The sequence below is a fragment of the Falco naumanni genome, chromosome 1 (assembly GCF_017639655.2).
Source record: "Falco naumanni isolate bFalNau1 chromosome 1, bFalNau1.pat, whole genome shotgun sequence".
NCBI lineage: Eukaryota > Metazoa > Chordata > Aves > Falconiformes > Falconidae > Falco > Falco naumanni.
In genome coordinates, this window is record NC_054054.1 from 113,074,942 (window position 1) to 113,102,374 (window position 27,433).

Here is a 27,433-nt window from a genome sequence, read left to right on the forward strand (position 1 = left end):
AAATGTGGGCTTAACGCAAACCCTGGCCCAGGAGCCCTGGTAACAGTGCTAATGAACCAGAGGGACTATACAGGCAGAAAGCATTGTCATATGTGAAGTGATATCTGCTTGTCTAGAGATATGGGAATAAATTTGTCACTTGAATTACTCTGCATAAGCACACTTTTTTTATAGAGCAGAAGCTGGCAGGATGCTTGTGTTACCAAGAGTGAGAACATTAAGCTACTCAAAAAAAAAAAAAAAAAAAAAAAGGCTTTAGGATTGTTGCAGATACATCTCTATACTCATTCCATGACACTTGGTGCAGTGAGGCGTTTTCTCTGTGAGAATTAGGCCTTTGATGTTACAGTAAAACTGGAGTTGCTCCATACTTTGTGCTTTTTTGCATGTTTTAAAACATGGAAAGCAGTTTTATTTTCTGGGGAATAGTCTGCTGTAAGCTGCTGTTAGTGTTACAGGAAAAAAAACGCTCCCTGGAACATCTTCCCTTTTAATTTCCTGGTGCTCATGTTTTTGTTTTCATGCTGTTTCAAGGTAATTCTTTTCCATTTTATGGAGACAGCATTTTTATAAGCATTGTGTTAGAAACTGTACTGGCCAATGACTATGAATGTGTTGAGGTTGATTGTTTGGTTTTCTATTTGATTTTTCTTTTCATTGCCATTCTAATGAGTAAGAAACAAGAGTTCAAAGTATTTTATCTTCCTTTCGTGCTTTTTCAGGCATGTGGTGATGACTTTGGAAACTTCTCTCAGCATGACTCATTAAAAGGAAGGCATTTTGCCTTTTCTGGCACATGCATGATACTTGACAGTAGAAGGGCATGAAAATGAGATTTTGCTTTGAGATAGGAAAAAGACCTTTTCCAAGAGCTGTCTGATGGGACCAGCTTGTACAGTTGGCTCTTCCCAGAAGGTTATGAGGGTTTTAGCTTGCTTCTTGACTTTCTTCGCCTGCACAATGGAGAATATCTGTTAGTGAGGTTTTGCTCTGTTTTCTACCTTGTGTATCATTAAGGCAAAGGCCAACTTGACTCAAATCAGTTTGGGGAATGGCATGTCAAGGGAGTTAACATTGCCCAGCTGTGCTTTTGCCGAACTGTTCTGTGATTGCTGCTGGCACAGAAGTTTTCTAAGACCAGCAGGCCTGCTCGAAGAATTGCAGGCTTGTTTTGTGACAGCGGGTGGCAAGCTTGCTATTGCCCAGCTGTCTGTAGTCAGCTTCTCTAGCTCTTCTGCATGTTGCCTTTTCTGCATATAGCTGGTGAGCTTCCTCAGATAATTCCTTTCCTCCTCTGCCGAGGTTATAGCATCACAGCTACTGAGAGTGAATTCCATTAAAAGGAGCAGCCTGCAGGTGACACATTATCTTTGTGAACGTTGAAAAAGGAGTTTTGTTACCTCCCACTGAAATGTATGACTTTGATGCCAGGTGGGGTCAGTAGATCACCATATTTCTCTTGTCTCAGTATTACCAGGGCCTCCCTGTGATGCACCCTCTCAACCCTTCCAAGCTGAACCAAGAATGGGAATGCAGTAATGGGGTGGCTGTGGGTAGCAGTCATTCTGCACAAGACTAAGTAACTTTTTTTTTTTTTTACTCCAACGTTGACAGGATTCAACTAACCCTTGGGGCTACTGGACTCAACTCTGTAGGAAACCCTTCAGTCAGAACTTAGTGAATGGGACAGGTAAAGGACAGGGGAAAGCAAATATGCCCAATGTCATCCAGTGGATCAGTGGTGATTGTGAGATTGAAGTCCAATCCTGTAGCCAGGAAAGGATGTTCTTTAATGCAGTGTTTAATTTGCTTTAATGCACTACTTCCAAGTGTCTTTGTAGTAGGCCTGGTAGTCTTGACACGTTGTCCTTAAGAAGAGGCCTTACCAAGTATGAATTGCTTGCAGACTGGTAACCTAGGTATTTCAGGATGCAGATACGAACCTTCAAGTTGGAGGGAATAAACACCAGAAACTGAGTCTTAACGTAAGTAGAACTGGAAAAAAAATGTAAGCATATAACTTCTCCTTGAACAGAAATACACTATTAGATTTATATTTTAATTTTAAAATAACAATTTTACTGCAGCTAAATTTCATATTTAAAAAAAACCCAAACAAACAAGGGCTCTGTTAGTAAATTGCAGTACATTTTTTCTAGTGTACTGATACTAGTGTACTCTGCAGAGGTTGCAAAGGAGATTGGGATCCAATTCTGATAGATCTGGGCACCCACTAGACCATGTTGGGTCTTCAGGGGGAAAGACCAGTAATAATGACAAGTGGAGACATGAGCAAGCCTTTTCCTTGTCTCATTGCTGAGGACCGCAAAGATAACCGGTTTTCAAAAGTGCTGCATTTGCTGTCCAGTCATGGACATTATGAATTTGCGTGTTGTCACCCTGCAGCATAGCATCTGTTCGGATCAGGTGGGGGTACACCATCACATTTCCATCAAAACAGCTGAAGCACATGACACAGTGCTTATGCTAGCTTTATGTTTCTGTTCTGATTGCAGGCAGGGAATGCTTGATTTGTCGTGAAGCTGTCTGGTACCAAAGTTAACCCTCCAGAATGTTTTTGACAGATGGGAACTTGTATTATGGAGTTACACTAGACCAAAGTCATGTGGCTGTAGCACCTGTGTTTCAGTTTGGGGAAACCAGATCACAGGCTTGAGCCATAGTCTGTCTGTCTGATCAGCTATGGATCAGCAGTAGCTACTGTTGAAGAAATCCTGCTGCAGGTGACTTGCCTTGCTGAGTTCACAGCAGAGGTCATGACCAAACATGAGTATTTCACTCTCCTTCATCTGTGAACCAGCTGTAGACTTGTTCTTTTTCTCTTGCATTTGTCTTTCAAGTTGGTGGCTTTGTGCTGAGTGCTGCAGTGATTGGTTGTGTAACGTGGTCGTTTAAGTACCCTGTGCACCCATTCCTTCCTCCTTGTGCTTCATCTTCCTGCTTGCCAGAGGTGCCGTGGGTTTGCACAAGGCTGTGGTCTGCTGGGGGGAAAAAAGAATTTGTGTTTCTAAGCTGGTCAGCCAGAGGAACGTAACAGTGACTCCACAGAACAACTGATGGGACTTTTTTGGTCTTGCCCTTAGAGGTACTGAGAACTGTGGCTGTGAGCAGGAGCTGCCAGCTAAGTTTCCCATGCAGTGGGCAGAATACATGACTCCAATTGTTCTCTGCTGTATTTAAGCATTTAGTATGACATTTGGGGATGTGGCATTGATCATAGTGCCTCTTTGTGCCTGTAACTTTCCAGACATGTATGCCCTTATATGTTCTCCCTTCCCACCTCCACCAATTTTCTCAGTATTAGTCTGGTTTAAGAAACAGCTACTTTACAGACAAAAGCAGAACAAAAAGCTGCTGCTAGGAAAAAAAGGAGATGGTCAATAATATTAATTGCTTCCTCTATTGTGAGCTAAATGGTAAAATGTGATTGGAAGTAAATAAATAAAACTATAGGTTACGTAGAGGAGCTCTGCAGCTTTTGTGCTTTCCACCTCATTGGAAATAGTTAATGTATGCTCATCTAGTTTCCCCCCACCCTTGCTGAGATGTAATTATGATTTAATTTACTTTTTCTTATTTCCATGGTATATCTGTCTAGCCTTATGTAGTGCACATAAACCTGCCATGAATATATGGGTTTTAAAAAAGTTTTTGGAGTGCTTCAGGGAAGTGTTTGATATTGGTAATTATTAAGCTGTTCCACGTGGGTTTTTCCTTGTGCAAATTTTAAGGAGACCTGGATTCTTGCTGGTCTGGGAAAGAAGTAGGAAAATAAAATTGTCCTTTTGCATGTTGAGATGATGAGTAACAGGACATGAAGTAGAATTATATGGATTTACTACATGTACTCTAAGGTTATCTGCATACTTCTTTTAATCTGAGTTTGTCCCAGGGATTTTCCTGTGACGTACTGTTGTAACCAGATTTCTGAATCATTGTTTAAACACCTGAGTGAATGGCCAGTTATTTACAGGAGGCTGATACAGGGCTATGGCTTCATTATGGTTGCTGAGCTTGAAGGCAGACACTTAAACCCATTTGATATGATGACTTCATCTATACAGATAGATCCCTGCTGCAGTAACTGTTGACCTCAGTGAAGTTATGCCAGAAGTCTGATTTGATGATTAGCCTCGTTTATTGCTGCACATATTTGCCTTGGTCTTATGTAGACAACAGATAGATGGAAAAAGGTAGAGAGCACTGGAATGGAGTCCCAGGTATTTCCCAGTATACTTGCAAGGTGTAAGTTGGCACATATATTTAGTTTACTGTTTAAAGATGAGACTTCAATCAGGAAGTAAAACTAATCCCACCACTATATTAGAATTGAAGTCTGTGATGATCTTTTTACCTCCTTGGAAAGGCACAAGGTTGTTTTGGGCATAAGGTGTCTGTGACCTATGTTAGGGTCTGTTAACAGCAGCAGTAGAGCTTTTTATTAAGTGTAAGGTCTTCAGAACAGTTTGATCCTGATTTAGTGTTTTCTTTCTGTCTTTCATATAACATGGTTGCATTTCAGTGCTTAACTACCATGCAAAGTAGTTTCTGCTCAGGTATGTGTCTGTAAGAGCTTGATTTGCAAGACAGCAGCTTATGCTTATGCAACTGAAAAACTGAATCAGCCCAATTTTTAATTTTCATAGGTCAAAAGTAAAACGAAAAGCCCAAACAGCACAGTATTATCTTTTTCAAACTGATGTTGCTGCTCTTTAAAATTTTAAGAGCTTTTAAATACAGTTCAGTGCTTGTTATGCACTGTTAGATAAATTAGTAGTTTTGTTTGGCTGGAGTCCAAACACTGGTTGTTTAATAGAATAACTCTTAGGCACTTTGTATGGAAAATGGACTTGAGGGCAGAAGACTTTTGTCACTGAAAACCAAAACAGAGTGTTAGTTTTAAAACGTTATCAGTAAGATTACTGAAGAAAATGCTGATTCTCTCATAAAGACCCTTAGAAGGAAAGGACAGAAACTGCTTGCATGTTTTTCCAACTTCAGTTGTCAAAGTCTGTTGTAAAGCTGGTGGCTTATATTCACCTTAATTATTATAAAGGGTGAAGACAGCAATTGTGATCTAAAGATCATTGTTCTGTTTCGGTATGCTGTCCCCTATGTCCAATGTATCCCTGTTGTACCTTCCTTACTTTCGTGTTTTAACTGCTTTATACAGCCTCATAAGATACTTAGTACTTGATTCATTAGAAGAGTAATCTGTTACAGTTGAAAGGTTTCTTTTTTTTTTTTTTTTTTTTTTTAAATAGATAATGAGGCGTTACGTAGCCTAGGCAGCTTGAAAAGTTAGAATTAGTCTGGTAGAGCTAAACTAGAAATTCCTAGTTCAGGAATTTACTGGTTAAGCATTCACTAGTTATGCATTTATGTACAAAATAAGTCATAATAGTCTGCTATGCGCACATGCTGAGATTTGCCTGAAACAATGATTGTCACTTTTGAGTTTGTTTCCAAGTTTTCCTTCATTTCTGTTTTTGTCTCTGTCTTCTAATGCAGTGCAGCCTGGTCTGAAAGTGCAATAGAAAGGGCACGTGGTTGTAGTGCAGTACTCCTGATCCAGGTAGCTGTTATCCGTATTTCAGAGAACCCGGTTTAAACCTGACTGGTAAAAAGAAAACAAACCCCAAAACTATCATACAGAAGAACCTGTCTCATGATCTTTGCATGACTTAGGAAATCACTTTGTATCCTAAGGGTCTCGGCACAGTGAAGATAAAGTGTTTCTGATGTGATTAAACGCACAGCAGATCGATCTGTAATCTTCAGTGAAAACACAAAAGTGAAGAACTGGATGAGAATTTGATTATAACATCTGTAATGCTTAGAAACCCATTAATTTCCATTGTCTTTAGGAGGAGGGAAGAAAGTGCTCTTACAGGATATAATGACTTTTAAAATGGATTATGCAAGTTACAAAGTAATACCCAGGTCTGACAATTGCACTTTTCCACTGTGGTTCTATTGTATAGGTATTAGTGCTTCTTCTGGAAATACTAGCCTTAGTTTTGCATGAAGTGAGAAAGGAGGCTAAAGCCTGAGGCACACAGTTAAGCACGGTCTCTCTAGGACATTTACAAGGCTTCTTACCTGGATGCTTGCAAACACCTGTGTGCACAATTGTCTACCTTGGCTTTATTGTTCCTTATTTTGGTCTGGAGAAGGCTCAGGGTGCGAATCTTCTTTTTCTCCTTTTCTTAAAATGAATACAAATTTGTCTGTATTTTTAAGGGAACTGGAAGTTGAGAAAAAGTAGTGGCTGTTACGAAGTCTTTAAGCAGTTGCTCCGCTGTGTCAATGAATCATAGCGAATGAATGATGATCATAATGAGGAATGAGTCTTCAATGAATCATACTTACTGTATCAGGTGAATGCATAATGGGAGAGTTTTTCAAGTGGATGCTTGGCATAAAAAAAAAACAAAACCATACCAAGTGTGATCCTAGTGCCTGATGGTGTGCTGTGTGGGGTTTGTTTTGTTCTGTTTTCATAAGCCTAGCCAATCAGCGTGGCTTTAAATATGATAACAAGTAATGGAAGTAGGATTGCTGTTTTGTTGCTCTTCTGTGTGCATTGTTTTTTTACATAGTCTGTGGAGTTTCTGTTCTTTGATTTGTTATAGTAGCCCTGAACTTCAGTTGCAGACTGATATATGAAGTGGTAGGAAACACAGAACATGTTAAACAGTCTCTGCTGTGGAGGAGGTGATGTGTGTTGCTGTACATGCTGCAAGATAAGAATATTGTGACTCATTATCTTCCTAGTAATGATCATGTACAGTCAATCCAATCCAAGCCTATTGGCAACCTGGTTTAGGAGGCCAGATGTGAAGGATGAGGTACTTTTCTGAAGTGTAATGACTTTCCCCTGCTGTCTGTACTGTCAAGGAATACTGAAATCCTGGGTTGGGTGCCACAGTTACATGCCTTAAGGCTGGGACAGATGAATCTGGGGTCTTAACTTGACTTTACCAATGGGACAATTTCTTGTAATTGCAGCAAATGAGGTATATTCCTGTGAAAGTGACTTGGAGCGTCTTGTGTATATACTTGTTAAATGCCTTTCAACAGAAACTCATCTTCTGTGTATCAATCTGATAACTTGCAAACCATGCTTTTGCAGTGTTGGGGTTTTTTAACAATTTAAATATATGCATTACTATGTTAAGTAAAACCTTGAAATAACTCTTCTATATTGGTGTGATAGTTAAAAAAATTGCAGCCTTTAAAAACATTGCATATTGTTAGAGGTTTTCTTAAACAGAAATAAGAACAGAGGTGAAAAAAAAAAGGTGAAAACGTGAAATGAGCACTTACTAGTACCACTGCTTCAGTTAGAAACATATTTTTTAAACTTTTGTTTAGCATTCTTTCTCTAATGAGACTGAAAAAATGACTTTAGTAGCAAACACTTTTCTGCACCCTGTGGGGATTTAAATGCAATCAACTATATTCTTGTAATTACTGTTGGTGGACTGGCATTGGGAAGTTATGCATCGTTGATTGAGGAGAAAGAATGTTGTCTGCTTTGCTGGGATGAATATGCTTTGCATCAGGTAGGAAATGTAATAGGTATCAGCCATGATATCTTAATTATTGGTAGTCTGCAGAAGATAGAAGTGTATTGGCCTTGAGTATAGTGGACTGGGAAGATAGTATTGGAAACGGAGAGGTGAGGTGACAGCAGTATTCATCAATATTTCTTCTGTTGTATTTGAGGTGTTTGGTCAGTGGTCTTGTATTGGTCTCACCAGCTAAACAAATATCTGAAGGGAGGGTATAAAGAAGATGGAGCCAGCTTCTGGTCAGTGGTGCCCAGTGACAGGACAAGAAGCAGTGCACGCAAACTGAAACACAGAAGCTTCCCTCTCAACATCAGGAAAAGCTTTTTTGTTTTACTGTCAGGGTGACTGAGCGTACTAGCACTGGTTTCCCAGAGAGTCTACCTCCTTGGAGATATTAAAAAGTTGTCTGGTCACGGTCCTGGGCAACCAGCTCTGGATGATCTGCTTGAGCGGGGGCAGCTGGACCAGATGAGCTGCATGAGTCCCTTCCCACCTCAGTCACGCTGTGGTTCTGTAAACCTGCTTGTTTCGTTTTTACCTCCTTTTGCTGAAAAACACTTCAGGTGGTATCTCAAAGACATTTAGATACACTGATTGTAACAGGTTCAGAAGTATCTGAGTGATGATTTTGTTCTTATTAAGCCTATGCAGCTTATGCATGCTAACATTATCAATCCAAAAGAGATTTGGACTTGAAACTGAAGTTAAATGTGAGTTCAAGATTAGGTCCTTGCATGGAATCTGTTAGGTAAAAACAAATGGTAGGAGACAGTTTCTTCCCAGAACTGGCTGTCTTCAGCAGAGGAACTAATTAAAAACTGAGGTGAGAAGGCGTATACCCTGAAATGGAAGGCACTGGCCCACATACTGCGGGTGTTGGATTAACCCTGTAACTTCTAGTAGTCCTTTGAAAGTAGATTCTGCAAGGGGACTAGGTATCACAAAATGCAAAGAAGAAAAGGAAGGAAAAATGAGTGGGTCCTTCTGGTCTTAAGGTTTTTGCTGGACAATTATGGAAGCCCAAGACCACACTGAATGGGACTTCACCAATCCATGGGAAATATAGCTGACTGACATGATAAAAATTAGAGTATCTTTAAAATCATGGTAAGACAAATCCTGAAAATAATTATTAAAAATGCCAAATACTTGTTCTGTGGGGTTTTTCGTTTGTTTGTTCTTTTTCTCAGTGTTTGCTGGCTTTGGATACCTGTATTTGTGGTATCTGACTAGTGGCATACATTTATATGGCTTTAAAAAGTGTAGAGGAAGTAACTTCTAAAAGTCAGGCCCCTAAATGTCTTTTGCAAATTGCCTGCTGTCACAAGAGGGTATTTTTTTGTTCTGGCATTTTGGTTTGTTTGTTTCTGCAAAGGTAGCCCTCTGGCTTGTTGTGGAGTCACTGAATATCTATTCGCACACACAATACATATGTGTACACAAGCAAAATAACCAACTCCTCCGTTTTTAGCCTTGGAAGAGCTATCATCAGTACAGACATCTGGTCAGGAAGACCTGAGCTGCATCTACAGGACCCCAAAAGGCATTAACTATGTGTTATCAGTAAAGTCCATCTGTCTTACTTTGGATATTCCTGTGGTTTAATAAACGACCATAGCACAGAAGTTCAGGTGCAGTTACAGATACTTGATTGACCAGGGTAGCTGAGCAAGGAGCTGTTTTCTTGCAGAGGAAAATTTTTAACACTCTCGAGATGTTCAAGGCAGTCCTTTGCTGCCTTGTCATTCTCTTTGTCTCACTCTCGTTCTTACGTTCTGTGGACCTGCCTCTCATTTATAGTTTCTTCATAAGTTTTCTAGTTTACTGCCTTCCTTCTGGCTGCTCATAGATCTTAAGGACTTTGAAATCTAATATTCTACATAAGGCTGACAAAGAGTAGTTTACTTAAGAATTTTTCTACTAATAGTATTAGATTTGTTTTTCAGATCTACCATCTCCAAAGGTGAGGCAGATTACTCCCTCCTTCCGTTCTTTTGTAGTGTATGGGCTTTTATCCAAAGACTGAATTGTGCATATTCTCCCTTTCCCATCTGTCAGTCTGGCTTTTTTGTGGTGCTCCCCATTCTTGTGCTTTGAAATTTTGGAATTCCTGTTCTTCCAAGCATTGACCAAATGCAGACTTTTCTTTGTTAGAAGCTCTTAGTGTTCTTTCTACCACTATTTTGATGACTATAGGGATAAGTTTTAGGAGAGATACACACACACACACATATATACATATATACATACATACGTTTGAATGGAGGGACAGCAAGGTGGTGTTTGGTAAGGAATAATTCAGTTTGCTGTTTCCTATTGTTAGTAAAATGTTCCAGAAATCTGTAACATTAAATGTAATGATCTGTATGCATTCACTGATAGCTGCCAAATATCACTGGACACATTCCCAATGCACACTGTACTCTTGTAATGAACACTGACTCCTTAATAGCCAATTATTTTGAATGGTTTTGGTTTTGTTTTGGTTGTTTGGGGTTTTTTAAGCTATTAAAATGCTATTAACTAATTATTGTTGCTATCTTCTTGGCCAGCTAAACTCTGCTTCCTCCTACCACCTTTCACTTATAATTCTGCTTATTCAGCTATAGATGGAGTAAAAGTAGAATAAAAGGCTGTGACCTTGTGGCATTTTTCCCTCGGAGTAGTGTAAAGGTTGCCTCCCCTGCTTGAGTTGCTTTTTTACTGCTGGGAGAAGGAGAATGCTTTTGTGGACAGGGCCTCAGGATATTAGATTTCAGGTCTGATGTCATCTTTTGGAGAAATGAATAAAAGCAAGGACACAAAGGGCTAGGTGGTAATGAGGGTCCTTTCTACAATAGCTGTAGTGTTGTTATGGACGCTATGTTGTTATGGTGAATTTGACCCCTGGTTCCCCACAGATTTGGAGGAGACTTGTTAATATAAGGAATGTACTTTACTACTTTCTAATGTTGGGTTGCTGTAGATGTAAGGAGAATATTTAAATAGTTAGGCAAGTCTGGTTCATTAATTACTAGTTAAGAGTATGGTAATCCCTTGGGACCACCTAAGCTGTCATGACTGTATCTGTTACTGTACCTATTCTAAGGTGGTTTTACCTTCCTGTCTTCAAATGGCAAGCTTCAAATGAAAGCCCCAGGCACCAGCAAAACAAAGCTGTCAGCTGAAAACAGCTCAGTGAGTGAGAATTCAGTAGTTTGTAAATCCATAAGCCAAACAGGACTGCAGTTCTTTTAGAAGTGAAATTGAATTTAAATGAAAGCTACTGCCATGTCCTGGGGAAGTGCTGCTTTGTGTCTTAGAAACAGCATTTAGTTTGAGTGTTGGAATTGAACAGCTTGGTGAATTCAACATGCAAGAATTCACCTTTTCAAGTCACTGCATTAGCTGAAAGTAATGTGGGTTTATCTTTAACAGGAACTTGTTTTAATCACTTTTGTTATGTGGAAGCAAGAGGTGTAATTTTTGTGCCGTCTTGAGATCTCTGACTGACTGTCTTTTGAGATTAAAGTACATGCACTGACCAGAATGATCCTCCTTGAGCTATCTACACAAACTGTTTATTAATGTATTTTTTTTCTTTAAGCCCGGAGTGGGGGTCAGCATTCCCTTGGGTTAACATGAGTCTCTCTGTATTTCCAGCTGGCCCACGCCGATTCGGTGGAGCTCAGTGGCACATGCAGAATGTCCTCAAAGACTCAGTGGAGAGTTCTGATGATGAATTCTTCGATGCGCGAGGTCAGTACACGTTTTTATCCATGCCTCCCCATTCTTTGCCCAATTTTGCAGCAAGTAACTAAGCTCCTTTGGGGGTGTTGTTTGAGGACAACATTGTCCTCATCAGATTGGGATCTCAAAAAGCCTCATATGGTCTTCTCTCAAGGATTTGTGAATGAGCCTACGTTTATAGGAGATGAGTGAGGTCCTGGGGTAGGTGAGCGAGCTGCCATGAGCTGGATCTGGCATCAGCATGACTACAGCAGTACAGAGCTTCATGGGGTCTCATGGGCCCAACTTGTTTACAGGTCAGGTAGTATATGATGTTACAGTTGGAGTGGTCTTTTTTTACAGTTCCTGATGAAGGCCATGAGTGTGTCTGTGTTCCTGATGACCAGCTTTTAAAACCGATGGCCTAGGTTTTCCGCTCTGGCAAAACTTTCCTTGGAGTGACTGGGACCTCTGCTTGTTCCAGAAGCAGCAATATCAGAATTTTTGTGGGTTTAATCAGATGAATCCAAAATGCAATGTTCCCTGCAACATCTAATGAGACCCTGAATCTTGGCATGCTCTTTAACATGTCAAGTTTCGTTCAGAAGTAGGAGTGAAGTTTTTAGGTTGTATGAACACACAACCTTCCACCCACACAGGCTCAGTTTTTGGTTTTGTTTGCAGCAGCCAAACCTCATGCTTTTCTGACATGTTTCATTTGCTTTTCTGAAGAGGATAACCAGCAAGAGAGGATTAATTCTGCTACTACTTTTAGATTAATTAGTAGTAATTAATAACTATTATTTATTTTGCTATAAAGTTATATAAACATATATAAAATATTATATCTAATGAATAATTAATACAAGTTTAAAAAGTAGATTAATTCTGCTACTGTGAAATCCAACTGTAGCATCTTTCATAGTGTAGGCTACTGAGGCCAAGCTGAGCTGTCCTTATGTCCTCATGTTACCTGGAAGTCAGGAGTGAAGAGTGATGGAATAAACTTGTTGGAAGTCACCTGGTTCTGTAGCAAAACAGGATTCATGAAGTACAGAGCAATCCCTATGGCTTTGAGTGACCTGATCTAGTGAAAGATGTCCCTGCCTATGGAGGAGGGGTTGGACTAGATGATCTTTAAATGTCTCTTACAACCCAAACAATTCTATGATTCTATGAAAAGGAGAGGGATTCCCCTCCCAAATATTTGTTGAGACTTCTTTTCTAGTTTAAAGTAAACCCAATCCAAAGTGGGAACCTTGGCTTGGGTTTTGATGTGCTTTTTATTTTTAGTTCAGTTGCTTCATTAACAGCATGCTCAGCAGACATTCTGCTGATGTCTAAGTGCAAAAACATTTGCATGGCTAAGATTGTTACTCCATTTCTCCCTCTGTTGATGTTTATGGTTCAGAGATAAAATCCACTTCCTTCCCAACATTCTGTTGTTCTTGAATGAGGCCTGTTTCTAAGCAAATTAATTTTCTTTTATAGGACTGCATTGGCTTTGGTCTTATTGCTGTGTGTTAATTTGATGTCAGGAGATGCGTGGTGGTATTGCACACGGCAGTTGGTGCTTTTAAGGCAGTATTTGGCATTAAATGTCTGCTGTCTTGCAGTGAACTTCATATTTCTGCGTGTTTTAATTTTCTTTGTGGGTGGAATTGTTGCGGGAACGGTTGGTGACCAACTCTTGTGTTTTCATGCTGGCATAAGCTTGAGTTGAAATTCAGCATGATGGAGTTGTTATGGCAGGAGCTTTATAGTTGTTTTTAAATATGTAGAGGGTAGGAGGCAGGCAGTGAAAAAGAAACAGCTTTTGTCGGGGGTATCAGCTCTGTGTTCTGAATGATTTGGAAGCTCTGAAGCAGCTTCACTGATAACTCACTGATTTCTTTCTGTGATGCTGAAATTGCAGTATTATTTTCCCAAACAAGCTGTTTTTTCTGAGGCATAATTAATCTTAATCAGATTATTACTGTGTGTTATTCAGAGTAGAGGTTTGGATCCAGGATACCTCAGCTTCAGTTTATGTGGCAGTTGCTCCGACAATGATGGTGACTTTTTCTGATGGTGAACCACTTATTTTCCATTTTCATTTTTGTAAATTGCGTACTGTAGCTATAAAATCTGTGACAACTTTAAACTTGAAAAACAAGCTGCTTACATGAGAGATTGTTTTTATATCCGCGCCCCGCTCCCCCCCCCCCCCTTACCCTGCCCCCCCTTTCCCCCAGGCAACAGCCTCAGTCAAACAAGGGAAGAAAAGTTTTCAAAGGAGAACAGAGTTTGAACACTTGGTGCAAAATTCTGGCATTGCCTAGAACATTACAACTGTCCATTGAAATTAGACAGTTCTGAATGGAGATGGGTGTTGGAAGAGTGATTTTTGTGAAAGTAAAATGATTTGTGTTTGGTTGATCAAGTATAACAGGATGAAACTATTTAATGTGTTTTATTCAGGAAGTCTCATGAATGATTTAATAGAATCTACTATCTCTAGATCTGTGAAATTGACTGTGGATTTCATGTTCTTTCAGAAACATGCTTGTATCCTCTTGATTAAGCACAGCTAGAAATGAGTTCCTGGCTGTACAAATATGCTACAGCCGTTGTGCAGAAAAAGAGATGCTGATGTTCTTTCTGACTTAATTGGAAAGGATGTCCTATAGCAGGTTTATTGGTTGGTTGGAGTATTTTTGTTTGGGGTTTTTTTTGGGGGTGTGTGTGTATGTTGGGGGGGGGTGACGGTGGGTTTTTTTTGTTTTCTTTTTAAAACCCACTCATAAGTACACTTCAGGAGACAAAATTCCCTGATTTTTAGCCTGTGTTAATAAAGATATATATTCAGTTCAGAGCCTTTTCAAAGTCTGAGACATGAGATGCACATCAAATATCAGTTTTTTTCTCCTGTTCCTGTACAGCTTAGGCTTATGATAATAGCTGCTTGGCTGATGTACAGAGTTCTGTATCTGAGAATCAAGAAGCAATCCACAGAAGGGTAAAGGAATAAGTGACCCAGAAAGGTAAATAAATGAGAGGTTTTTTTTAAAAAACATATAGGTGGGCTGAGGCACAAAGCCCAATTCTTGTTGCCTGATGTCACAATGCCAGCTCAGGCCCAGCCCAAAATCAGCTCAGATCTGTACTTCCGAGCTGGGATTTAGCAACCCATCTCTATTTGAAGAGGGATTTGGGAGCTCTGAGTGAAGAGCTCTGAACTCTGAGTGTATGCATGCACATGAGTGTGTGTTTCAGTAAATACGTTGCTGAACGCTAATTATTTTCTACTTGTTCAGAACCAAATGGCTATGTGATCTGAAAAAGACTTTTAGCACAGGGATGTTCCAGCTGTCTGCACAGAGAGAGGAAAGAAATGTGAATGTTGTAAGCTGATTTGTCTCATGTAATGTTTATTGCCGGTGGGTAGGCACACAGACATTGCAGGTGGTACTTGGATAATCCTTGCACCTAGATTTCATTTTATTTTTTTCTTTCCCCAGATGGATGCCACATTATGGGAATTTAACATCAGATTATGAGTGCTGTAAATTGACATGGGTACTAAGCTGATGTGGATGTGTAACTGAGTTTTTGGGAGAAAGGCTGTGTGTGGCCTATGTGTGTAGATACACATTTGCTTTTTTTAACCATAAAAATGGCAGCTCGTTGTCATGTGCTTTTGAGGCAAAACCAAAATCTCAAAGTATTTGTGTCCTGTCTCATGAAAATCCATGCCATTGAAATCTATCTCAGTCTATGGAAGTCTTGCACTGAGAGAACTAGTAAACAATAAATTAATTCAGCAGTACAGAAAAGCTTTATACTTTCTTGTTGACTGGGGCTCCAAGCATGGTTTGGCTTTGCTGGTCAGGAGGAAGTCTGCCCTTTTGGGAAGGGGCTTTAGCTACAGCAGAATTACATGCTTCTGCTGAATAGCTGAGGTGTATGTAATAGCGGCAGTACCCTGTGACACATGTGAAAATCAGTGTTGAAGATGCTGTCCTGCATTGCAGACACTCAGGTGAAGTGAATCTGTTTGGTGCTGTGAAAAGTTGTCACTGTTGGGAGAAAGCACAATGTTAAATAAGAGAATGACCACTGTGCTTTAGTTTGACTTGCTGCATCTCTCCTACTGCCTAGTCCACAGGACTGAGGACAGCAAAAGAGGTTTGAGGTGGAATGCTGTTACTTGATAGGCTAGGCCCAAATTTGCAAACATTCACATGTGCGACTACTGTAAGCCTCACTCAGAGGGTTTCACTTCAGAGTCACAGTCAATAAGTAACCACTTGCACTGATTCCTTATGAGCATAATTTTAGATGTTGTAATATTTGTATTCTGAGTCATGAAACTTTGGCTAATTTAACCTGGTTGTGGGTAGCTACTGCAACTCGTCTGAGAACTGTTGTTGAATATTTGACCCTTGAAGCATGACAGATTGTAGTGCTATTTGGAAAAAGTATGTTCTGCAGTGTTCAAGAAATGTTTATAATTTTTCTGAGCAATAAGGAGAGAGGAATTCTAGTCACAGTGATGCTGAAACAAGGCCATAGCTGTAACAGTAGTTCTGTGCAGTAGTAGAACAGTGTGGTTCTCTGTGCAAAATGTATCCTGGAATTCTGGGGCTGATATGTGGGTTAGGGCATGGTTATAAAAAGGTGCTGCAGGCTATCTAGGTGAGCAGCTTATGAAAAGCAGCCTGTATGGATTGATTTTGAGAAGAAATAATTTCTGGTACAGATTTCCAGAAGAAAACTGGAGAAATCAAAATGCAATGTCTTAAATGAGTGTTTGAGTTGCACCTTCTCATTTGTCAAATACATGTTGTTGTGTTTTAACCCCAGCTGGGAACCAGGTACCACACAGCCGCTTGCTCACTCCCCCTCACCCAGAGGGATGGGGAGGAGAATCGGAAAGGAATGTAAAATTCGAGGGTTGAGATAAGAATAATTCGGTAGGTAAAGCAAAAGCCACACACGCAAGCAAAGCAAAGCAAGGAATTCATTCACTACTTCCCATGGGCAGGCAGGTGTTTGGCCATCCCCGGGAGAGCAGGGCTCCATCACATGTAACAGTTACTCAGGAAGACAAACACCATAATGCTGGATGTCCCCCCTTTCCTCCTTCTTCCGCCAGTTATACACTCAGCATGACGTAATAAGGTATGGAATACCTCTTTGGCTAGCTTAGGCCATCTGTCCTGGCTGTGTCCCCTCCCAGTTTCCTGTGCCCCTCCAGCCCTCTTGCTGGTAGGGCGCAAGAAAATGAAAAGTTCTTGATTTAATATAAACATTACCCAGCAAGGCCTAAAAACATCAGTGTGCTATCAACACTGTTATCACACCAGGTCCAAAACATAGCACTGCACCAGCTACTAAGAAGAAAATTAACTCTATCCCAGCTGAAACCAGGACACATATTCACAGAGAAATTTCTTAAAGAATTGTAGGAAGAGATGCAGGCAGGGCTGATAGTTGTGTGTCAGGAGAGCTCTCGGGAAATGAGTGGATGTACACCAGTTCAGTCTGCTATTTAACTGATTGAAAAGGAAAGAAAAAAACGTGACAAAAGCTAATCCTATATACTGTTGTCAAACAGACTGCCCCCTCCTCCTTCCTACTTTATGCTGGTAGAAATTGAGAACCAAGGGAAACAAATTAGTGCAATTGACAGAAGGCTCAGACCTTGGATTTTTGTGTTTGAAATGAGTAACATGGACATTTTCACTCAGAACCATTTAAAACAAGGAAGTGCAAGAGCATCTGGAATTCTAATCTCTTTGGAGTGTAAAACGTGTAGAAACTGGAAAAGCTGCATCACTGGTAGCATCAAGTCTCTTCCCCAACAAATATATCTGCATGTAAAAGACTGATTTCAGTTTTGCTTGTATTTTTAAAAGCTATGACATGCAGGAATAAATGTGTGCGTAGAAGATACAGGACTGCCAGAGAAGCCCAGTACAGTCTAATGAGTTTTCTTAAGTTCTTTCTGTTGTATAGCCCTAAATAGGGATTCCTGCTTACCCCGTTTTGACTTTACACTGCTGTGTCTTGCTGCCATTTCCTCAAGCATCAGATTGCATCTAGTTTGCAAATGTGAATCTTTACAGCCCTCAAAGCACGAGTGCAGGAGCTCGTTTCCATTCTGTTGGAGAGTCAGGATATTTGGTCTCGCTGGCTGAACTGTGACTTTGCTAAATGAAGGGAATAAAAAAAGAAGTAGAAATGGCTGCCTTTGGATTAAGATACCAGGTGTAGGAGCTGAGATTCTCAGATGTTAGGTCTTACTGCCCACATTGCCAGGGAATTTGCTTATGGCTGGGTCATTTTGCTCAAGTCTGTCATCACACAAGTTGTTTTGGTATCAATGCTTTCAGATCGGTAGACATTCTTTTTTTCCTTATTTTTTTTTCCTTTTCTTTTTGATGCATTGTCTGCCATTTACATGTTGAAGCAGAATCTGTATTGCCTGGATCAAAGCTCTAGACTGGAGGAGACACTAAGTGGGAGATGTTACTGTGCAGTAGAAAACACCTTCAGGGGATAATGGAAATGTGTTCTACATCACACAGGGTATCACAAATACTGGCAGCGAGGAGTAGGCAGGATGAAAAATCAATCTCCAGGGTTTTTGCTGAGGAAATGCTAGTCTGTCTTCTTTTCATGGAGCTGCTTAGGGCTAGACTTCATGAAATAACATGTCTGGAAGTATTAATGGTAAGATAATTGTGGACAGTATAAAATTCCAGGCAGAAACAACAGCTGAAAGGAATCATCAGGACACAACAACTTATTTACCGCTCTTTTAAGCTCTTTCATCTTTTTTCTTGACACTTTGCTACTGTGATATTGCTGCCCCATATGCATTGAGTCCTGCTAAGGTAAATGGCTCTGCTTTACCCAATGCTACATGCTTCATGGTCTGAAAACCTGCGGTTAATGCTGCTTTGCCTCTTGGCTGGAAGGTGGGAAGAGAGCTTCGGTTATTGAAAATTGCTGAATTCACACCAAAGGGCAGGTGGATGGTTGCTGCACAGCACAACAATGAAGCATAAAATAGAAGGCTGTTCAATATGGGTTGCTTTGGTTTTCTTTTTTTTGGTCTTTGTGCAGGAGAGTTGTGTGCTGTGTAGTATGTAAGTAGTTTTTCCTGGTGTGCATTTACAACTCGGGTAAATGCTGCACTGGGTTGCATGTAGACTACTTTGGGCTTCTTAAGGGGCTGTAAGCCTGTGTGCAGCCACAGGCTGTCAAGAATGGTGATCATCTGCCAGCTGCTGTCAGGTGGACAATGAAAAGACTTGGAAGTGCTTACAGGCTGTTGATAGGAACGGGAGGTTTTGTGCTTCCTTGAGAAGGAAGAGCTTATAGGCTTTTGTATACGGTGCTGCTCTTGAATAGGGCCCATAATGTGAAATTGTTGTAATTTGATCACAGTTCTGGGACTATGGCTTTTCTAGAAAATCAGGCTGAAGAAGAGCAATGCTGAGGAAAGAGTCGTGTATTCAAATGTATATCTTCCAATATGTGAATAAATACTAATAAACCCCTCTAACCTCCCTTTTAGCTGATAGTCCCAGGTCGCTGACACTTGACAGCATGAAGCAAAAGTTGATAATGAGGAGAGATCTCAGCAGCATGTACTGTCATTGCAGTGACACTGTCTTTGCTAGTCAGGCCACTAAAATATGGCACATTTACCACTCTAGATCCCTGGTGATGTAAACAGCAGCTAGATGTAGTCAGAGAGAAGCGTAATTTGTCTTTAGCAACAGGAGATCTAAAAGCAAAATGAGAACAGGAAATTGGCCAAAGGTAGTCTCAAGTCTGGTGGCATATTCAAAGCAGCTAATTGTGGAAGTTACTATTTTTTCTTGAAGTCTGTGAGTAAATGTAGAAGTGTAGAAGGATGCACATGGATTAAGAACAAACTGTTGTGTGTTTTGGGTCTTGTGTGTGGTGGGGAGTGTTGGAGCATTGTTGGTAAGCATTTCAGTTAGTTTTGGTTTCACGTGGTGGTGCAGAAGCAGGGAATACTGCATTCGGCAAATTGCATGCCGCTCCCCTTCCTTGGTCAGTGTACTGCTTCCTAAACAGGCAATAAGCACTTAACAGTAGCTGTGCAACTCTTCTCATTGAGTTCATGTACTACAAGCTAGGTTGTATTCATGCTCCTAAATGAACAGTTCCAGTGCTGCTTTTTTATAACCTAGACTCCAGGCACTAGTATGAAGAAAAATTAAAGTTTTTTTTCTTCTTGTTGTGGTGCTGTTACCTTGATTATTTTTTTTTTCTTGGTATCTTGATTTTGTGCTAAAAAATGGTTGTCCTTATTCCCTGTGCTCTCTGGGCCGTTAGGTGCTGTTGACAAGTTGCACTTCTAATTTCAGCACAGAGCCTACTGGCTGGAGCAGCTGGCAGAGCAGGGCACAGGAAGCAATCCATGTGTCTGGAAGTCGAAACAAAGCCAGTGTATCTAAGCTTCCACCTATATATTTATTGTGAGACTTTTATCCATGCCTGTAGACTGACAGAAATGTTCCCTACAGCATTTAAACTCTGGGGCAAGTTCTCATTCAGCTAAGGCTTTCCTCATACTGCCTCCCAAAGTTAGCAAGATGTCCTTTCCAGGAGTCGAAAGACTTTGAAGATCTGCCTCAGGAGTAATGTGGAGAAGACATTGACGTGCAGAACCGAACTCTACAACTTGAGGAGAGTTATAAAGCAGGTGTGTTTATTGCGATGCCGGGTGCAAGGGGGATCGCACCTCCTAACTGGCACTCTTAATGTTAGTCACAATACGTATTTATACAGTGAAGTTGGCTAGTTCTGCCTAGAGTCTACACCTACTAACTAATTATTGGCAAGTTGTTTTCTCGCTTCAATTTAAAGGTACAGTTCATTTTAAATTCACTACACACACTCCCCGAGCAAGGGATCCACTCTCTTCAGGGGGCCATTTGAGTAGGAGGTCCTGATCTCCCACTACCGTAATTATTTTACCCTAGTATCCTTGAGTCTTATCACTTCAGTAGTTTGTTTTCTATTATCAGTTAGCAGGTCCTTGTCAGAAGGCTCCTTATTTATGTTCATGTTGAGCTCATCTACATCTGTACTAAATGTCCCTTCTTGAAGTGCTGAGTGGGCCGAGCTCCAGACCTTCTTTCGCAGACAGTGAGGCTCTTGCTTGCGGGTTGATGTTTCTGTTATCTATGCAGCTCCTGCCTGCAGCAGAGTTTTAGGTTTTTCACTATATTTTCTTGCATCAACATGGCAAAACTGATCATGCTGGATCACGCTGTGTGACAGAAAGGTGTGATTGTCTGACTTAGACTGGTCCCACATGTGGCATTGGACTCTTCATAGGACAGAGTATGTGGTAGTGGGTAAAAAATAGACTGTGGGTATATACAGTCTATTTTAGGGCACTGATTTTCTGAGTCATATAAAACTGTTCATGTTATTTCTAAGTTTTCATTTTTCCAGCTATAAACTATGAGAAATCTTTGCTGGCAGGTAGCTTGAAGTTAGAGTGGCATTTGAGAGGAAGCTGTGGATGATGGTTATTATTACTAAAGTACCTGGAAGGTGATTTTAGGCTTTTTTGTGGGCTCCCTTAGAAGAAACAAAGTTAACAGTTAATATCTTGTTTGTCATAAGGTGCAAGTGGTAGCCTTTCTGTTCGCAGGGGATCCTTTAGCCACTTTCTGAGCTACTTTAAATTCAAATGAACTCTGACTTCAGCAGTTATTCTGGATTTAAACTAGTCCAGCAGATGAGAATCTGACCTATCAGAAACATACCTTCTTCATAATTTCTTCACCTGTGCATTAGGCTTCTGATCCAGAATGTGAGGACATTTCTCCCCGCCCCCCCCCCCCCCCCCCCCCCCCCCCCCCCCCCCCCCTTGGTTCCTAAGTGTGTAACTGTAGCAGATGTTACAATCAAAAACCTGCTGACAGCTTTGCTGAAGACTGAGGAGGTGGTGTGGAATACAGCTACCTCATTTTCTCCAGCTGAGTTTATTTAGTCTGTAGAAAAACTTTTGTCATTAGTTTTGCCTTCTTAAAATGAGCCTTATGGCACTGTCTTCAGTGTTATGATGATCATATAAAGCTGAAGGCAATAGAGACATGGTATATATTTTGTGTGTTTTCTCAAAATTCTTACTCGTGAAGAGGCTATGACAGTGCTCTCCTAATTAAGAGCTGCTCTTAATTTGCTGCACCTTCCTCTCCTGAAAATAGATCCACTAGTCTCATTTATTTAATTTTAAAATGCTCAGCTGAGCAACTTGGATATTATTTGGAAATGCTGGCAATGAGCTAAAACAGAAGTTTGGGAGGTCTAAACACTCATCAGTTGTTTGTGCTTTTATTGTGTTTAGGAAAAAGCCTCCCAAGGTGCGAGGATGCCAACCCTCATTCACAGAAGTACATGAATTTTAAGAAAGGCTGTATTACAATGATGGCTTGTGAACGTCTTAATGTCAAGATACCTATCTTTTCCTGCCTCAGTTTTAGTGGGCATCATTTCCCCTCTGCTCCAAGTTTAAACATGAGTGGAAGGGACTCCTGTAAGCGTGTTATTTTCCACGTGGTACATTAATTGCTGACGATACATGGTTTACCATCCATTTGGAAGACTCAGGTGCTTGATGTTGCTAGAGCTACGCCTGCATATGTTGCATTAGATTAGCTCTTGGTCTCTGGTGTTGGTAATATATCTATTGACTCTGTCTTCCATTTCCTTCTCTGCTTACAGGACTTTTTGCAAGAGACAAATATAGGGATTAAAGTTTCCAGATATTTGTCTGCAAACCGTATGCAACAATCTTCTAAACCCCCTTGTTCATAAATCTTTTTTAGCTGTTCCATAAAACAGATAAAAAGTGTCTGTTCTTGGTTACAGATGCTTAGCTGTGTAATTTAAAGCTAGTGCAGTGTCTTTTGTCAGATGACAGGTTTGATGTTGGAATGGGTTGTTCCATGGCAAACATTGTCATATCATGACAATACCAGTTTCATCAACTGTATCGTCAGTATTTTGATGCTTCCAAAATGTATTTAAAATACTCTTATTGTTGATCAGTGCAAAATGCTGTGAGTTTATCCATAGTGTCGTTACTTCTCATAACATGTGGTATGTTTAGTGCAGATGATGATACTACTGTATGAGAAGTAATTTATTACTACTGATTCACAGGTCCAAAACCAGATTTTAGTGACTAAATATTCTTTATTGTCGGCGCCGGGCGTACGGGGGATCCTTCCACCAATCGTACACACCCGGAGGGGCAGATTAACTTATATTTATATAATGAAACAATGAATATTCTATTAACGCCTATACATATTCATTACCTGAACCAGCCTACCCTCGCTTAATATGCTAATTAGCTTATCAGTCTTTCACGCTTGCGCAGATTCTTCCAAAAATTGTGGGCCGGGGTCTTTAGAATGTGGGCAGTGGTCTATGGGAGGAAGGCCGTAGGTCTTCCTCATGGTGTACTTTTCACCTTAGGTCTCAAAAGTGATGAGTTGGCAAACTTGTAGAAATCTTTCCCAGGGTTTTCTACAATACCCCTCGTAATTTTACTCAAGGACATCCAGCTGTCCCGTTATCTCCTTGGTAGGACAACTTGCTTTGCAGATAAGGAGGACAGCTCCCCTTGCAGAGATCTGCAACTTTCTTGCCAGAACAGTCTATATGATCTTTCAGACATTTTAACCCCATTGTTGCTATACAATTACAAGCTTATTTATGCATTAAAATGAATATTGGTTTATGAATACAAACTTGACCATATTATTTACAGCTTATTCACATCACTACACCAGATTCACACAACAGTTCAGAAATGTGGGGAAAGATACCCTCTTTCTGGAGTTCATGCATGCTTAAAGGGACCTCATAGTTCACTGAAATTAGTCTAGATTCTTTTTGGGTGAAAACCCCCAATCAAATTAAAAACAAAGTCAACATTGACTGCTTAAGTATTATAATATTTGAGGTGTCTAGTTTGAAGGTTGTTTTTTTTTTAAGGTAATTTTTTTCAGAATACTCAGGCTGTGAAAATCAACAATGCAGAAAGTTACATAAATTAAGAACCCCCAAACTGGAAAGATTTTGAAAAAAGAAAGATAAAAATCTTAGTCACTTTTGAGAAGCATCCCATGACCCCATCAAGCCCCTTTTCTTCATGTTTGAGAATATTCTCTACATTTCTGTCAAGCAGAAGTGATTTGAGGGCTTATGCAGTATTCCTTCCCAAAAGAAGTGATTTGAGGGCATATGCAGTATTCCTTCCCCAAACTGTGCTCACTCTGCACTTGCCTAGAATAGGACATAGCAGGAGTTGCTTAGGCCCAGCTGAAATGGGCCTCATTTTTTGCCGGTAACAGTTCTGGACCTAGCATGCTGTATTCCATGTACTAGTCAATGCTGTTTACCTGTGTGGCTAGTGTGATGGCAAACTTTTGCAGGAACACTTTGTATATAAGGCATTAGATTTTGGAATGGGGAGAGTCCCAAATATTCCTTGTCACAATCTACTGCCTCCCATTTTCTTAATTCCTCTTTTTTGAGATAAACTACTTTAAAATCAGAATGTTTGTGCAATAATTTTTCCATTTCTAATGCTGTCCATTGTCTTAGTTCTGCTATGGCAGAATGATTTCCAAAGACAGTAAAGAAGAGGGTAAGTGTGTATGTATAATATCTTACATATTATGTTTAAACATATTATGTTTTAAACATATTTGGGAGAAATGTCATGATATCTCCTAGGTTTTGAGTACAGTGTATAAAGTATATTGATTTAGTACATAATATAGCTTTCATTAATTACTACTTAATTTTAATGTCAGGAGCAGTCTAGGTAGTCTGAAATGCTTATAGTGACAGTAGCTATCCTTTTTATAATTGTTACTTGAAAAAAAGTGACTGCTATACATAGAGATAATGAATGACATCTGGTACTGAGTTGTTAATCCTCTAATAAAAGACTTTTAAGTGAGTGAGAGATAATAATTTAATATGTGATAAACTGGTTACGTGGATCAAAATTAAATATGTATTGGAGACATCTAGGCATAAAGAGAATGAGTGATGGTGCTCTTTTCCCACTGGGTGGGGGTGTTCAGTGGGAATTGGATACCTACATTTTTTAAGCTGCATTGAAAACTTAAGCTTTCTTGAGTGGAAGAGTTAGAAATAGAAGAGGAAAAATAGTCTCTGCTGATTTTCCTCCACACTGCCTTTGTGCTTTTCAATGGTGTCTTACCATGTGCTTAAAACAGCTCTCTTAAGGGTTTCAGCAATGTTTCCAAATTCCTCGTGAAGCTGGACTTGTAACTTTGAGCACCACCTCACACTGCAAAGTTTGTCTAAAAAGAGAATTAAAATGACGATCATTCAGACATTTTTTAGATTAAGTAGTTTCTTTGATTGAAAAAATATTATTGGGTTCTGTCTTTGGGAGTACGATTGCTTACTGTGGATGATGGAGTAGTCTTTTGGATTGTCAACATCCATTGTTCCAGAATGCTTTGAAGGTCAGTGTGATGACTGCATTACAGAGTTGCTGAGGCATGGATCATGGACTAAAAAGAACAAAAAATGCACTTAGAATTTGCTGAAGGTAGTCCATTTTCAAGCTAGGTCATAGAACAGACTTCAAAATACATTTTGCGGGAGACTATAAACAGTGATTGCCCACTGTACCAAGAGAGTTTGACACAAGTTTTTCCAGCTTTTGATTACTTTGTAGTTAGCTTGCAAAAATGCTCTTCAGATCAAGTTTTGTTCAGATAAATTTCCAGAAGAAAAGTGGAAATGGACTCCTTAATTTCTACAGTAAGTCTCCTTGGTGTGTTAAGCAACCAAAGATAACATTGTTTATGTGTAGTATCTTATGATGATCACATATAGGCTTTGGCCAATAAAAAAGCCTTATTGTACTAAACCCTTTGCAAAGGCACAAGGGATGTCTTTTGCAGCCTTATCTTTGTCACCTTTCATTCTAACTAGATGGATGGAGACAGGCTGAAGAAATCAGAACAGAGGAAATCATCTTACCCAGAGCTATAAACTTTACCAGTGGGTGAACTAGGGGAAAATTTGGTTCTATTCCAGTAGTCTGATCTACAATTAAATGTACTTTTTAGAGAGTCCAATTCATATTTAAACATGTTAAGTCAGTATCTTACTGCTGGTTATTGATTGTGCTGGAGTGTTTCAAGGAAATCCAGCTATGGTTAAGGCCTTGGGGTATTTCATTTGGCTTGGTCAGTACTGCTTCATATGCAAAACAGGTTATGTAGGTTTTACAACCTGAAAGTACAGTGTTTTAATGAAGAAGTTAGGGGAAGAAACAGTTTAATTAATCCATAGGGAAATGATCCCAGATCATATTCTTTCTGCCTGTATTTGGCATTTGATGTCAGCTCTTGGTGTCTCTGAATGGACACTTTGTCATCTGAGCAACTGGTCCAGCTGCTATGTCTCCCTTTGTCATTACTTAGAGGTAACAGGTCCTACAGCAAGTGTGTGAAGCTGACTCTTCCCTCAGGAAATGGACTTTGTGCTAGGAAGTGCACGGTGTATCCCCTTCCTCACTACCCAAACTGTTGTGATAGTCAAGCTCTCGCTCTGTAGGCCCCTCTAAAGATCATTTGGTTTGGTAGCTGCTGCTCCCCTGTACCTCTTGCAGAGGTAGTCAGAACTCCTGATGTTCATGAATTTTTGGAAGAGTGGATGGAAAAGATTATTATTTTATAGGAAATTCCTGTTTGAGATGGTTGAGATTTCAGTTTTTCTGTTCTTTATGCTTCGAGATGAGTATTGTAAAGTGGGCTTTTAGTTTATGTTTAATTATGTTAAGGAAATAAGAAAGAATCACAGTCCCATATTTTCATACTGGTCTCCATCACTGACCTCACTGAAGCAAATGTGGTGGCTTTCTCAGTGGTGTGCTAGTCCTGACTCCCTTGCTGGTGTTTTGATAAAGACAGCAAAGCAGAATGTTGGCTTTGATGTGTTCGTACAGCACCAAGGTGATGTTCTAGCCTAACTGGTCAATTACATGTTTGCATCATCAAAACCCAGCCACCGGAACATTTAATCTCTTAATAATGAGTCTTGAAGGAAAAGTATAACTCAATTTTGAAGCGAGTGCAAGAAGAATGCCGTTACTTTATCTGTTCATAAGCTGCTATCTGTGCTTGCTGCAATAGATTTAAGTTGGAAGAAGAGAATTCTGATACAAGCCTTTTGCTGTTTTTTTTGTTTCTGAAAAACAGAAATAGTGGATAGGTTTTAGTATCAACTCTCAAAAAGATGGGATTGAAGGTGGGAATGAGTTGTCCATTCTAAGAGAGAGTCCTTGTGAGGCAGAAGTGAAGTTACTAAATTGATGTTATCAACCTGCCTTCCAGTCTGGCAGCAGGCTTCAGAATCACCAGATTGTTTGAAGGAAAAGGTGGTGTTAACATGGGCCTGTTTACATGGATTACCTGGAGGATGATAGTACTGATTTTATATTCCGTAACTCACTAGTGAGGACATAAACCCTTACATTTGCTGGTCTGTATATTACTGGTAGGGCATAGGTAGAAAACCTTCTCTGGTATAGATTATCTTATTGGTTTCTTGCACTTACTTTTGAAGTTTCTTGTTTTCTGGTGCTACTGCGTGTAAACCATATAACAGTGACCATGCTGTTCTGTCAATCTGATTAGCATCAACAATTAACAAAGAAAAGGAGAATTAAAAAAAAAGCTAGTAATTGGGCATCTATAAGAGTTAAAGAGAGGAGAGGAGGATTTGGTGTTATGTCACTTTTGTGCATGTACTCTTTCACAGAACCACAGAGTATCCCAAGTTGGAAGGGACCTGTAAGGATCATGAAGTCTAACTCCCTGCTTCTCACAGGACTACCTAAAACTAAGTCACATGTCCAAGAGCATTGTTCAGGTGCTCCTTGAATTCTTGACAGGCTCGGTGCTGTGACCACTTCCCTGGGGAGCCTGTTCCAGTGACTGACCACTCTCTCAATGAAAAGCCTTTTCTTAATGTCCAGTCCTAACTTCCCCTGATGCAGCTTCATTGCATTCTGTCATGCCCTG

General features: G+C 40.0%; 1 protein-coding gene across 2 annotated transcripts in view; it reads left to right on the forward strand.

The window, feature by feature from the left end:
• PITPNM3 (PITPNM family member 3) overlaps positions 1-27,433 on the forward strand; it is a 121,452-nt gene that overhangs the window by 11,048 nt on the left and 82,971 nt on the right. Inside the window, exon 2 of one of the 2 annotated variants that reach the window (XM_040578958.1) lies at positions 11,241-11,336. In XM_040578958.1, coding sequence (XP_040434892.1) covers positions 11,241-11,336 — 96 coding nt within the window. Of the gene's footprint in view, positions 1-11,218; positions 11,337-27,433 lie in introns of those variants that run through there. The other variant, XM_040578968.1, reaches the window with a different exon arrangement.